The sequence below is a fragment of the Oncorhynchus nerka genome, linkage group LG12, assembly GCF_034236695.1.
Source record: "Oncorhynchus nerka isolate Pitt River linkage group LG12, Oner_Uvic_2.0, whole genome shotgun sequence".
Taxonomy (NCBI): Eukaryota; Metazoa; Chordata; class Actinopteri; order Salmoniformes; family Salmonidae; genus Oncorhynchus; species Oncorhynchus nerka.
Window position 1 is genome coordinate 17065266 of NC_088407.1, and position 15425 is coordinate 17080690.

Consider the following 15425-nt stretch of genomic DNA (forward strand, 5'->3'; position numbering starts at 1 on the left):
TTCAAATAGGTTAGTGGTAGTTGGGTTTGCCAAGACCACACCCTCAGTTTACAAAAACAAATGTTAGGCCTCACTGTGGGAAGAAATTAAGTGCAAAATAACCTCAGACGTTTACTCAACCTCCTTTCTTAAGTTTGAAGGTCAAACACAATATCATTCTGACGGTTCTGAATGAACCAGGAGCTGAGCAACAGTACAAGAACTTCGTAGGCGACGTTAATTTAGCTTTGGAGAATATCAAATTGTGTTCAGGTAACAGCAATACATAAAGTCACATCTAAAAACACACCTTCAAAATACACACAACAATTCAAATCAAACTAGCATTGTTAAGACATGGACAAAAATATTTGGTAATATCATTATCATATTTGTTCAGCTCGTCGCTCAGGATGTCCTACGTTTACTGTTGTCTCAGTGGAAGAACCACAAGAAACGCCACTTGATGAGAAAGGTGAGAACATTCAGACGGAAGACTAGAGGAAGCAGGAATAAGTGGAGGAAGGGAACGATGGTGCAGCAGATAGGGAAAATATTCCCTCATTAACAAAATAAGAGTTTAGACCAGATCAAGAAGGAAATGAAATATGTAAAAAAACATTTTCTCTCTCTTTCTCTCTCTCTCAGCTGTATGTCAGAAAACAATCAACCTTGATTTTGCTAAATACTTTGAGCCTTACAATAAAGACGGGAAGTTGCTCTGTTTGACGGCATGTGACCCCAGACATAATAACACTAAAAACTGCAACAGCGGTATCTGTGAAGTAACTAGAGCCGGACTGTCATGCAAGTAAGTTCTAAACGTTATATTCAGTATACTAGATAGTTATATACAGTACACTACAAGTTTTAGAACACCTACTCTTTCAAGGGTTTTTCTTTATTTTTTTTGGACTATTTTCTACATTGTAGAATAATAGTGAAGACATCAAAACTATGAAACAACACATATGGAATAATGTAGTAACTAAAGAAGTATTAAATCAAAATATATCTTCAAATGCCCCCCCCCCTTGCCTTGATGACAGCTTTGCACAGTCTTGGCATGTGTAGGTGTTCTAAAACTTTTGACCGGTAATGTATGTACGTTAAATATAATGTAATATTAAAGGAGAGGAGATACAGTCGAAGTTGTAAGTTTACATACACCTTAGCCAAATACATTTAAACTCAGTTTTTATTTCAGCTTTGATTTCTGGGTCAGAAGTTTACATACACTCAATTACTATTTGGTAGCATTGCCTTTAAATGGTTTAACTTGGGTCGAACGTGTCGGGTAGCCTTCCACAAGCTTCCCACGATAAGTTGGGTGAATTTTGTCCCATTCCTCCTGACAAAGCTGGTGTAACACAGTCCAGTTTGTAGGCCTCCTTGCTCGCACAAACTTTTTCAGTTCTGCCAACAAATCTTCTATAGGATTGAGGTCAGGGCTTTGTGATGGCCACTCCAAAACCTTGACTTTGTTGTCCTTAAGCCATTTTGCCACAACGTTGGAAGTCCATTTGGAAGACCCATTTGCAACCAAGCTTTAACTTCCTGACTGATGTCTTGAGATGTTGCTTCAATATGTCCATATAATTTTCCTGCCTCATGATGCCATCTATTTTGTGAAGTGCACCAGTCCCTCCTGCAGCAAAGCACCCCATACCATGATGCTGCCACCCCCGTTCTTCATGGTTGGGGTGGTGTTCTTCGGCTTGCAAGCCTCCCCCTTTTTCCTCCAAACTTAACGATGGTCATTATGGCCAAACAGTTCTAATTTTGTTTCATCAGACCAGAGGACATTTCTCAAAAAAGTACAATCTTTGTTCCCATGTGCAGTTGCAAACCGTAGCCTGGCTTTTCTTGTGGCGGTTTTGGAGCAGTGGCTTTTTCCTTGCTAAACGGCCTTTCAGGTTATGTCGATATATGACTCGTTTTACTGTGGATATAGATACTTTTGTACCTGTTTCCTCTAGCATCTTCACAAGGTAATTTGCTGTTGTTCTGGGATTGATTTGCACTTTTCACACCAAAGTACGTTCATCTCTAGGAGATAGAATGCTTCTCCTTCCTGAGCGGTATAACGGCTACGTGGTCCCATGGTGTTTATACTTGCGTACTATTGTATGTATAGATGAACGTGGTACCTTCAGGCATTTGGAAATTGCTCCCAAGGATGAACCAGACTTGTGGAGGTCTACAATTTTTTTTCTGAGGTCTTGGCTAATTTCTTTTGATTTTCCCATGATGTCAAGCAAAGAGGCACAGAGTTTGAAGATAGGCCTTGAAATATATCCACAGGTAAAACTCCAATTGACTCAAATTATGTCAATTAGCCTATCAGAAGCTTCTAATGCCATGACATCATTTTCTGGAATGTTCCAAGCTGTTTAAAGGCACAGTCAACTTGGTGTATGTAAACTTCTGACCCACTGGAATTGTGATACAGTGAATTATAAGGGAAATAATCTGTCTGTAAACAATTCTTTGAAAAATGACTTGTGTCATGCACAAAGTAGATGTCCTAACCGACTTTCCAAAACTATAGTTTAACAAGAAATTTGTGGAGTGGTTGAAAAACGAGTTTCATGACTCTAACCTAAGTGTATGTAAACTTCCGACTTCAACTGTACATATTCTCTCCTATAATATTATTTATATGTAATACTGTATATATTGATTGGGTCACCACTTCCTCACAGTAGAATAATGCTATATGTTCTGTCTATTTCAGCTGTAAAAACACAAACTCAATCTGGTACCTGGCTGACTGTAACCACCCGATCCACAAGGCTGGGTTATATGCCGGAATCAGTATAACTGCCGGGGTTGTCCTGGTGATATTTGGTGTCCTGATAGTGTTCCTGGTGGTGAACAAGAAAAAGGAAAAGAGGTAAGTGGGGATGAGTTGAAGGAGGAGTAGAATGATAGAGAGTAGAGAAAGATTGATTATTTTATTTTCAATTAGGAAATTTGGCTGTGTAGTAAAAACACTCTATATTTTGCATCTCCTGTCCTCTACTCTCTGTCTCCTCTACCCTGCCCTCTGTCTCCTCTACCCTGCCCTCTGTCTCCTCTACCCTGCCCTCTGTCTCCTCTACCCTGCCCTCTGTCTCCTCTACCCTCCTCTCCTCTCCTCTACCCTGCCCTCCGTCTCCTCTACCCTGCCCTCCGTCTCCTCTACCCTGCCCTCCGTCTCCTCTACCCTGCCCTCCGTCTCCTCTACCCTGCCCTCTGTCTCCTCTACCCTGCCCTCCTCTCCTCTACCCTGCCCTCTGTCTCCTCTACCCTGCCCTCTGTCTCCTCTACCCTGCCCTCTGTCTCCTCTACCCTGCCCTCTGTCTCCTCTACCCTGCCCTCTGTCTCCTCTACCCTCCTCTCCTCTACCCTGCCCTCTGTCTCCTCTACCCTGCCCTCTGTCTCCTCTACCCTGCCCTCTGTCTCCTCTACCCTGCCCTCTGTCTCCTCTACCCTGCCCTCTGTCTCCTCTACCCTCCTCTCCTCTACCCTGCCCTCTGTCTCCTCTACCCTGCCCTCTGTCTCCTCTACCCTGCCCTCTGTCTCCTCTACCCTGCCCTCTGTCTCCTCTACCCTGCCCTCTGTCTCCTCTACCCTGCCCTCTGTCTCCTCTACCCTGCCCTCCGTCTCCTCTACCCTGCCCTCCGTCTCCTCTACCCTGCCCTCCGTCTCCTCTACCCTGCCCTCTGTCTCCTCAACCCTCCTCTCCTCTACCCTGCCCTCTGTCTCCTCTACCCTGCCCTCTGTCTCCTCTACCCTCCTCTCCTCTACCCTGCCCTCTGTCTCCTCTACCCTCCTCTCCTCTACCCTGCCCTCTGTCTCCTCTACCCTGCCCTCTGTCTCCTCTACCCTCCTCTCCTCTACCCTGCCCTCTGTCTCCTCTACCCTGCCCTCTGTCTCCTCTACCCTGCCCTCCGTCTCCTCTACCCTGCCCTCCGTCTCCTCTACCCTGCCCTCCGTCTCCTCTACCCTGCCCTCCGTCTCCTCTACCCTCCTCTCCTCTACCCTCCTCTCCTGTAACAGGAATAAAGACACTAAGCAGGAGATGGTAAACCAGTGGCTTGAGGATGACTTTGAATGGCCCACACCCAACACCAGGTCCACCACAACACCTCACCCAGGTACCTCATCTTAGTTTTTCTGTTATTTTTTACATATCTTTTTTGTGTGTGTGGGGGTGGTTCCTGAAGAAAATGTGTGTGCTTGCTCCTGCTGTCTAAAGTATTTCTATGGTATTTAGTGGAAGTAGTAGAGGTACTTGTTACTGCAGTATTAGTGGCTGTGGTGACTGTACTAATGGTAGTATTGACAACTGACAATAAATTAATCTCATAATAAGATCTTTATATTATATGTAAGGATATCTACATTTTATTTTTACATTTGGTCTGTATTTCTTTTTCTAGGGACGTACGATAACCCAGCATACACCAACGGGGTGTCAAATATCTACCAACACTCAAGCGGTCCTCTTCCAACCTACAACCCCAACCCACAGTCGAGCGAAAGATACCCTCCACCATACTACCCCTCAGAGCCCCACAACCAAATGCACAACTTCCCAAGCAACCAGCCTGTGAGTACACTATAGTACTGTTGTATACCGGCAACCAGCCTGTGAGTACACTATAGTACTGTTGTATACCGGCAACCAGCCTGTGAGTACACTATAGTACTGTTGTATACCGGCAACCAGCCTGTGAGTACACTATAGTACTGTTGTATACCGGCAACCAGCCTGTGAGTACACTATAGTACTGTTGTATACCGGCAACCAGCCTGTGAGTACACTATAGTACTGTTGTATACCGGCAACCAGCCTGTGAGTACACTATAGTACTGTTGTATACCGGCAACCAGCCTGTGAGTACACTATAGTACTGTTGTATACCGGCAACCAGCCTGTGAGTACACTATAGTACTGTTGTATACCGGCAACCAGCCTGTGAGTACACTATAGTACTGTTGTATACCGGCAACCAGCCTGTGAGTACACTATAGTACTGTTGTATACCGGCAACCAGCCTGTGAGTACACTATAGTACTGTTGTATACCGGCAACCAGCCTGTGAGTACACTATAGTACTGTTGTATACCGGCAACCAGCCTGTGAGTACACTATAGTACTGTTGTATACCGGCAACCAGCCTGTGAGTACACTATAGTACTGTTGTATACCGGCAACCAGCCTGTGAGTACACTATAGTACTGTTGTATACCGGCAACCAGCCTGTGAGTATAGGTTGTCATCAATAAAGCGTCACATTAAGGTGCAGATTGTTCTATTTAGCTGTTGGGGACAAGGAGACTCCCAGCTCTGCTAAAACCATTGACAACTGCCTGCTGTAAATGCTAACTATTTGGTTATAATGTCATCACCTCTTGAAGAGCACAGCCAGAACTACACATTTCTGATTATTCCACATTTAGCTCTGTCATCAGAGTCATACCGCAAGTAACGGCATGCTTTTCATGATCAGTAAACATCAATTGATCATGTCATTTCAGAAACGCGACGGTAGCCTCACGATATCTCTCAATATTGACGCACACGCACACACATAATCTCAATTTCTATCTCTTTTTACCGCAGGTAAGGATCAACAGACCGCAGATCAGAACATCTTGTGACTTGTAGCATCCTCTTACTCACAAGAAAAAGTGCCTACGGATGCTAATTTGAGTCAGTACATTCCCAAAGAAAATATTGCACTTTTTACTCCATGCATTTTCCCTGACAACCAAAAGTACTCATTACGTTTTGAATGCTTAACAGAACAGGAAAATAGTCAAATTCAAGCACTTTTCAGGAGAACACGTGGCCATCCCTACTGCCTCTGGCCTGGCGGACTCAGTAAGCACAAATGCATCTTTTGTAAATAATCTCTGAGTGTTGGAGCATGCCCTTGGCTATCCTTACATTTTGAAAAAAATTAAATGGTCTGTTTTGCTTAATATAAAGGATTTTTAAGTGATTTACACTTTTACTTTTAGTAATAATATTTACTTTTGATATTTAAAGCCAAATACTTTTAGATGTTTTCTCAAGTAGTATTTTGATGACAATTGGGTACTTTTTCCACCACTGTGCGAAAAATACACATAGGATTGCTTGCTTGTCTATGGCGGCCCGAATAAGCCACAGCTCTCTGTTGTTCATTAAATCCTCCAGTCGATTTCTTGAATCGAATTAGCATAATACAAAATCCTCATACAAATCTGTTTTGTTTAAGCTTGAGATATCTGTTTCTATGCATGGCCTGCATCTCAATCCATTGCATCCGTCGATATCGGCCTCCCAGATGGGCTGCGTCTCAATCCATTGCAGCCGTCAATATCGGCCTCCCAGATGGGCTGCGTCTCAATTTATTGCATCCACGGATATCGGCCTTCAGGATCTGCTGTGAAAGGTGGCAGAACTACAGTTGTGTTTGTCAGATCAGAAGACCTCCTGAAAATCAGTACAACTCAAAACAAACTTCCTTTAAAAAAAAGATTGGGGGGCTCTCTGTTTTTCCATGTGTGAATCTATGATTCAATGCATTTCTTTGACCTAATAGCAGTAATGCCAAATTCAATGTTTCATCAAATCATTTGGGGACTCTAGAGGTTTAAAGCTGCTAAGTATTTTGTTCTGAAATGACAGGGTGATCAAATTAAGACCCTACATCTGTCTGAACAAATTGAATGTAAATGTGGTAAATACACATAGGATTGCTTGTTTATGGAGGCCGAATGAGCCAGAGCTCTCTGTTTTTCAGTAAAGCTGCTGGATACTCTGCTCTGAGACGGTGTCTCTGCCTATGTTGTCCAAGTATGTATAGCATATGTTCTTCCAGGAGGGATTCGCCCATGAGAGGATACCCACAGTATGAGACCACTGGTGGCCAGCTCAGGATGCCTGAAACATATAGGATTAAAACAGCTATGGTATTTATACTCATAATATAATATTTATTCATTTTGACAGTGGATCAAATGTAATTTTATTGCACTTTAAGATTGAATTCATCAATGTGCACTTGATCGTTCTATGTCTAGCAATAGTTAAGAGGGTTATAAGTAATATAGCTTTTATTTATTTATTTGTCTTTGTTTACTTGTTATTGTATATTAGCTCTGTATTACACTGTATGCGGTCTGCCAAACAATTTGTATCACTGTTAATACTGTTATGTAAATATGTAAATTGTAATCAGAAATTGATAACTATGATTTTTGTTATCAAGAAATAAAATAGTTTCTGAAAATGTTCCAATGTCAGTTGTAAAAGTTCAAAGTTCTTTTTGAAACCTGATACAGTACGGTACACAGTGGGGTCCGAAATGATTGACACCCTTGATAAAGATGAGCAATAATGACTGTATAAAATAAATAATTAAAGTACTGAACTACACTGCATGAACAAAAGTAATTGGACACCTGCTCGTCAAACATGTCATTCCTAAATCATAGGCATTAATATAGAGTTTGTCCGTCCTTTGCTGCTATAACAGCTTCCACTCTCCTGGGAAGGCATTTCCACTAGATGTGGGAACATTGCGGGGACTTGCTTCCATTATGCTAAAAGAGCATTAGTGAGGTCAGGCGATTAGGCCTGGCTCACAGTAGGCATTCCAATTCATCCCCAAGGTGTTCGATGGGGTTGAGGTCAGAGCTCTGTGCAGGCCAGTCAAGTTTTTCCACACCGATCTCGACAAACCATTTCTGCATGGACCTCGCTTTGTGCACAAGGGCATTAATGCTGAAACAGGTAAGGGCCTTCCCCAAACTGTTGCTACAAAGTTGGAAGCACAGAATCGTCTAAAATGTCACTGCATGCTGAAGCATTAAGATTGCCCTACACTGGAAGTAAGGGGCCTAGCCCGAACCATGAAAACAGCCTCAGACCATTATTCCTCCTCCACCAAACGTTACAGTTGGCACGATGCATTCGGGTAGGTAGCGTTCTCCTGGCATCCGCCAAACCAAGATTTGTCCGTCGGACTGCCAGATGGTGAAGCGTGATTTCTCATTCCCGATAACGTGTTTCCAATGGCCGCAAGCTTTACACCTCTCAGGTCGACGCTTGGCATTGCACATGATGATCTTAGGCTTGTGTGTGGCTGTTCGGCCATGGAAACCCATTTCATGAAGCTACCGACAAACAGTTATTGTGCTTGCGTTGCTTCCAGAGGCAGTTTGGAACTCAGTAGTGAGTGTTGCAACCAAGGACACACTGTTTTACACGCTGAGCCGTTGTTGCTCCTAGACGTTTCCACTTCACAATAACAGCACTTACAGTTGATGGGGAAGTTCTAGCAAGGCAGAAATAAGACAAACAGACTTGTTGGAAAGGTGGCATCCTAGGGGGGTGCCACGTTGAAAGTCACTGAGCTCTTCAATAAGGACAATTTACTGCCAATGTTTGTCTATGGAGATTGCATGGCTGTGTGCTGGATTTTATACACAGCAACAGGTAAGGCTGAAATATCAAATCAAATCAAATTTATTTATATAGCCCTTCGTACATCAGCTGATATCTCAAAGTGCTGTACAGAAACCCAGCCTAAAACCCCAAACAGCAAGCAATGCAGGTGTAGAAGCACGGTGGCTAGGAAAAACTCCCTAGAAAGGCCAAAACCTAGGAAGAAACCTAGAGAGGAACCAGGCTATGTGGGGTGGCCAGTCCTCTTCTGGCTGTGCCGGATGGAGATTATAACAGAACATGGCCAAGATGTTCAAATGTTCATAAATGACCAGCATGGTCGAATAATAATAAGGCAGAACAGTTGAAACTGGAGCAGTAGCACGGCCAGGTGGGGACAGCAAGGAGTCATCATGTCAGGTAGTCCTGGGGCATGGTCCTAGGGCTCAGGTCCTCCGAGAGAGAGAGAGAGAGAGAGAGAGAAAGAGAGAATTAGAGAACGCACACTTAGATTCACACAGGACACCGAATAGGACAGGAGAGGTACTCCAGATATAACAAACTGACACTAGCCCCCCGACACATAAACTACTGCAGCATAAATACTGGAGGCTGAGACAGGAGGGGTCAGGAGACGCTGTGGCCCCATCCGAGGACACCCCCGGACAGGGCCAAACAGGAAGGATATAACCCCACCCACTTTGCCAAAGCACAGCCCCCACACCACTAGAGGGATATATTCAATTACCAACTTACCATCCTGAGACAAGGCCGAGTATAGCCCACAAAGATCTCCGCCATGGCACAACCCAAGGGGGGGGGGGGGCGCCAACCCAGACAGGATGACCACATCAGTGAATCAACCCACTCAGGTGACGCACCCCTTCCAGGGACGGCATGAGAGAGCCCCAGTAAGCCAGTGACTCAGCCCCTGTAATAGGGTTAGAGGCAGAGAATCCCAGTGGAAAGAGGGGAACCGGCCAGGCAGAGACAGCAAGGGCGGTTCGTTGCTCCAGAGCCTTTCCGTTCACCCTCCCACTCCTGGGCCAGACTACACTCAATCATATGACCCACTGAAGAGATGAGTCTTCAGTAAAGACTTAAAGGTTGAGACCGAGTTTGCGTCTCTGACATGAGTAGGCAGACCGTTCCATAAAAATGGAGCTCTATAGGAGAAAGCCCTGCCTCCAGCTGTTTGCTTAGAAATTCTAGGGACAATTAGGAGGCCTGCGTCTTGTGACCGTAGCGTACGTGTAGGTATGTACGGCAGGACCAAATCAGAGAGATAGGTAGGAGCAAGCCCATGTAATGCTTTGTAGGTTAGCAGTAAAACCTTGAAATCAGCCCTTGCTTTGACAGGAAGCCAGTGTAGAGAGGCTAGCACTGGAGTAATATGATCAATTTTTTTGGTTCTAGTCAGGATTCTAGCAGCCGTATTTAGCACCAACTGAAGTTTATTTAATGCTTTATCCGGGTAGCCGGAAAGTAGAGCATTGCAGTAGTCTAACCTAGAAGTGACAAAAGCATGGATTAATTTTTCTGCATCATTTTTGGACATAAAGTTTCTGTTATGTAGATGGGAAAAAGCTGTCCTTGAAATGGTCTTGATATGTTCTTCAAAAGAGAGATCAGGGTCCAGAGTAACGCCGAGGTCCTTCACAGTTTTATTTGAGACGACTGTACAACCATTAAGATTAAATGTCAGATTCAACAGAAGATCTCTTTGTTTCTTGGGACCTAGAACAAGCATCTCTGTTTTGTCCGAGTTTAAAAGTAGAACGTTTGCAGCCATCCACTTCCTTATGTCTGAAACACATGCTTCTAGCAAGGGCAATTTTGGGGCTTCACCATGTTGAAGTCTATAGTCTAATCCACTATTTTGTTTAACAAGTAATGCATGTATTCCTCAAAAGAGGTAGAGGTCAAAATGGTTGACACCCCTAAGGATTCGTATAAATAATGTGGCCAAAAGTTGAGTATTTGGTCCCATATTCCTAGCATGCAAAGACTAAATCAAGCTTGTGAGTCTACACAGTTGTTGGATGCATTTGCAGTTACTTTTGGTTGCGTTTCAGATTATTTTGTCCCCAATAGAATGAATGGTATTTAATGTATTGTGTCATTTTGGAGTCCCTTTTATTCAAAATAAGAATATAGTATGTTTCTAACAGATAATCCTGAATGAATAATGAATAATGATGAGAAAGAAAGTTACAGAGTGTCAAAGATCATACCCCCCAAGACATGGTAACCTCCCCTGTTATTGGTAACGGTGAGAAGTTAGCATGTCTTTGGGGTATAATCTTTGACCCTCTGTGATATTCTAATTTTAAGATTAATTCAGGATTATCCGTAATCATGGTAGCATCCACATGAAAGTGTTTAGAAACATATTATATTCTTATTTATAATGAAAGTTACTCCAAACTGACACAATACATTATTTACCAGACATTTTTATTGGGCACAAGATGATCTGAAACACATCTAAATGAATTGCAATTGCAACCAACAAGTTTGTAGAGTCACAAGCTTGATGTCGTCATTGCGTGGTAGGAATATGGGACCAAATGCTAAACTTTTAGCTACTTTATTTACAAGAGATTTTAAGGGTGTCAATAATTTTGACCCCTACCTTTTGATTAAAAAAATCTAATTTTTTCGAGCATACAATGTAGCTCAGTATTTGAAATGTTTATTCTATCCAGTCATTATTGCACCTTTTTACAAAGGGTTTCAATCATTTTGGACCCCAGTTTATGTGTTACAACCTGAAATACAATTTCAAATATATTTTTTATAGAAAATCTGGATTATAGGTACAGTTGAAGTCGGAAGATTGCATACACCTAGGTTGGAAACATTAAAACTTGTTTTTCAACCACTCCACAAATGTCTTGTTAACAAACTATACTTTTGGCAAGACGGTTAGGACATCTAATTTGTACATGACACAAGTCATCTTTCCAACAACTGTTAACAGACAGATTATTTCCCTTATAATTCACTGTATCCCACACAATTCCAAGGGGTCAGAAGATTACATACACTAAATTGACTGTGCCTTTAAACAGCTTGGAACATTCCAGAAAATGATGTCATGGCTTTCGAAGCTTCTGATATGCTAATTGACATCATTTGAGTCAGTTGGAGTTTTACCTGTGGATATATTTCAAGGTCTACCTTTAAACTCAGTGTGTCTTTGCTTGACATCATGGGAAAATCAAACAAAATCAGCCAAGACCTCAGAAAAATAATTGTAGACCTCCACAAGTCTGGTTTATCCCTGGGAGCAATTTCCTAATGCCTGAAGGTACCACGTTCATCTGTACAAACAATAGTACGCAAGTATAAACACCATGGGACCACGTAGCCGTCATACCGCTCAGGAAGGAGAAGCATTCTATCTCCTAGAGATGAATGTACTTTGGTGCGAAAAGTGCAAATCAATCCCAGAACAACAGCAAAGGACCTTGTGAAGATGCTGGAGGAAACAGGTACAAAATTATTTACATCCACAGTAAAACGAGTCCTATAGTGACATAACCTGAAAGGTCGCTCAGCAAGGAAGAAGCCACTGCTCCAAAACCACCATAAAAAAGCCAGACTACGGTTTGCAACGCACCTGGGGTCAAGGATCATACTTTTTGGAGAAATGTCCTCTGGTCTGATGAAACAAAAATAGAACTGTTTGGCCATAATGACCATCGTTATGTTTGGAGGAAAAAGTGGAAGGCTTGCATGCCGAAGAACACCACCCCAACCGTGAAGCACGGGGATGGCAGCATCATGTTGTGGGGGTGCTCTCCTGCAGGAGGGACTGGTGCACTTCCCAAAATAGATGGCATCATGAGGCATGAAGATAATGTCAATATATTGAAACAACATCTCAAGACATCAATCAGGAAGTTAAAGCTTGGTTGCAAATGGTTCTTCCAAATGGGCCCCAAGCATACTTCCAAAGTTGTGGAAAAATGGCTTAAAGACAACAAAGTCAAGGTATTTAGAGAGGCCATCACAAAGCCCTGACCTCAATCATATAGAAAATTTGTGGGCAGAACTGAAAAAGCATGTATGAGCAAGGAGGCCTACAAACCTGACTCAGTTACACCAGCTCTGTCAGGAGGAATGGGCCAAAATTCACCCAACTTATTGTGGGCAACCACAACCGTAAGGCTCTCCAGAGGGTAGTGAGGTCTGCACAACGCATCACCGGGGGCAAACTACCTGCCCTCTAGGACACCTACACCACCCGATGTTACAGGAAGGCCATAAAGATCATCAAGGACAACAACCACCCGAGCCACTGCCTGTTCACCCCGCTATCATCCAGAAGGCGAGGTCAGACTATCTCAAGGCCATCAGACTGTTAAACAGCCACCACTAACATTGAGTGGCTGCTGCCAACACACTGACACTGACACTGACTCAACTCCAGCCACTTTAATAATGGGAATTGATGGGAAATGATGTAAAATATATCACTAGCCACTTTAAACAATGCTACCTAATATAATTTTACATACCCTACATTATTCATCTCATATGCATACGTATATACTGTACTCTATATCATCGACTGCATCCTTATGTAATACATGTATCACTAGCTACTTTAACTATGCCACTTTGTTTACATACTCATCTCATATGTATATACTGTACTCGATACCATCTACTGTATCTTGCCTATGCTGCTCTGTACAATCACTCATTCATATATCTTTGTGTACATATTCTTTATCCCCTTACACTGTGTATAAGACAGTAGTTTTGGAATTGTTAGTTAGATTACTTGTTGGTTATTACTGCATTGTCGGAACTAGAAGCACAAGCATTTCGCTACACTCGCATTAACATCTGCTAACCATGTGTATGTGTGACAAATAAAATTTGATTTGATTTGATTTGGAAGGCTACCCGAAATGTTTGACACAAGTTAAACAATTTAAAGGCAATGCTACCAAATACAAATTGAGTGTATGTAAACTTCTGATCCACTGGGAATGTGATGAAAGAAATTAAAGTTGAAGTAAATCATTCTCTCTACAATTATTCTGACATTTCACATTTTTTTAATAAAGTGGTGATCCTAACTGACCTAAGATAGGGAATGTTTACTAGGATTAAAAGTCAGGAATTGTGAAAAACTGAGTTTAAATGTATTTGGCTAAGGTGTATGTAAACTTCCGACTGTAGCAGTCATACTTTTTCACAAGCAGGTAAAATGCACACTTCTGTAAGAAGACTAGTGAGTTGGATCCAAAGTCCAATTACTTCTATTGTTTTGCTAGCATTTAAAGCGTCATTCTGGAATTGGTATATCTGCTGTGTAACGAAAAAGTGTCAGGGAAAGGGCAAATGAAAGTGGACTCAGTTCTCATGCAATCTCATCCACCAGCTGGCTCTCTCTATCAATTGAGCCCCGGGAAGAGATTAGTGACGCCAGCCACATGTCACACTTCAAGGATGGGCAAACATCGATAGATTGTAAGTTTAAGGATACAATTTATAGATGTAGTAATGATTTCATAAAGCAATCACCTCAAATAACCTGTACTATGTAAAAACTGGAAACCTCAGATCCAAAACAAGAAACATTCAACTCTTCGCTCATTTGTTCATTAATTCAATCATGCATTATTTAATTTGTTCGTCCATTCATCCATTCATTCCATTGTATACAAACAAGGTAAAGCATCAAAACATGGTTAAAACTATCATGTGGTTGCCATGGACTGTCAGTCCTTGCATCTAGAGTGTTGTGTATGAATTTGAGAAGGGTTACATTACACAGAAATTGTTATTCCAATGTGAGAGTTAAATTTTCCCATGTGAAAAGGTGTGTTAACATGTGAAGTCTACATTGAATACATCTCAACATATGGTTTCACATGTGAACAACTGACCTCACGTGTGTCTCTATGGTTTTCACATTTCAGCTCAATGTGAAATTGCGATTTTTTTTTCAAGTGAAAATTGTGGTTTTCACATGTGAAACTGAACATTTAACATGTTTTGTTTGTAAGGGAAGTGATGAAAGAGTATGGGGTTTTTAAATTAAGGTAAGTGGTACAATGTTTGTGCATTTATTATGGATCCCCATAAATTCCTGCCAAGGCAGTAGCTACACTTCCTGGGGTTTATTATGGATCCCCATTAGTTCCTGCCAAGGCAGCAGCTACTCTTCTTGGGGTCCAGCAAAATGAAGGCCGTTATGTACAATAAAAAATATGACATTACATTTCACAACACATTAAGTGTGTGCCCTCAAGCCTCTACTATACTACCACATACAGTATCTACAAAAAGTGTACATGTGTATATAGTGTGTATTTTATCATGTGTGTGTGTACAGTATGTGTGTCTTTGTGTGTCTTTTAAATCAGATTTCACTGCTTGCATGAGTTACTCGATGTGGAGCAGACTTCCATGTACTGTAGTCATGGCTCTCTGTAGAAGTGTGCCTCCTGTAGTCTGTTCTGGACTTGAGGATTGTGAAGAGACCTCTGGTGGCATGTCTTGTGGGGTATGCATGGGTGTCTGAGCTGTGTGCTAGTAGTATAAACAGACAGCTTGGTGCATTCAACATTCAACCTCTCACAAATACAAGTAGCGATGAAGTCAATTTCTCCTCTGCTTCGAGTCAGGTAGATTTACATACTAATGTTAGTTCTCCTTGTACATTTAAGGGCCACCCATGGCTGCCCTGTTCTGGGCCAATTGTAATTTCCGAAGTCCCTATTTGTGGCACCTGGCCACATGACTGGACAGTAGTCCTGTTGTGACAAAATTAAGGCCTGTAGGACCTGCCTTGTTGATAGCGTTGTTAAGAAGGCAGAGCGGGAGTTTATTATGGACAGACTTCTCCCCATCTTAGCAACTGTTGTCTCAATGTTTTGACCATGACAGTTCACAATCCACGGTTACACCAAGCAGTTTAGTCTCCTCAACTTGCTCAATATCTACATTATTCATTACAAGATTTAGTTTGGGTTTGGGGTTTAGTGAATGATTT

The 15425-nt window shown here is 42.3% G+C and overlaps 1 protein-coding gene across 1 annotated transcript in view; it reads left to right on the forward strand.

Annotated features, from left to right (window-relative positions):
- Window positions 1-7252, forward strand: part of muc3a (mucin 3A, cell surface associated) — a 36696-nt gene extending 29444 nt beyond the window's left edge. The window contains exons 9-15 of the mRNA XM_065026023.1: window positions 134-252; window positions 380-454; window positions 628-790; window positions 2717-2875; window positions 4024-4121; window positions 4407-4576; window positions 5594-7252. Of these exons, the coding sequence (XP_064882095.1) occupies window positions 134-252; window positions 380-454; window positions 628-790; window positions 2717-2875; window positions 4024-4121; window positions 4407-4576; window positions 5594-5638 (829 nt within the window). The 3' untranslated portion in view covers window positions 5639-7252. The remainder of the gene's footprint in view (window positions 1-133; window positions 253-379; window positions 455-627; window positions 791-2716; window positions 2876-4023; window positions 4122-4406; window positions 4577-5593) is intronic.
- The last annotated feature ends 8173 nt before the right edge of the window (window positions 7253-15425 follow it).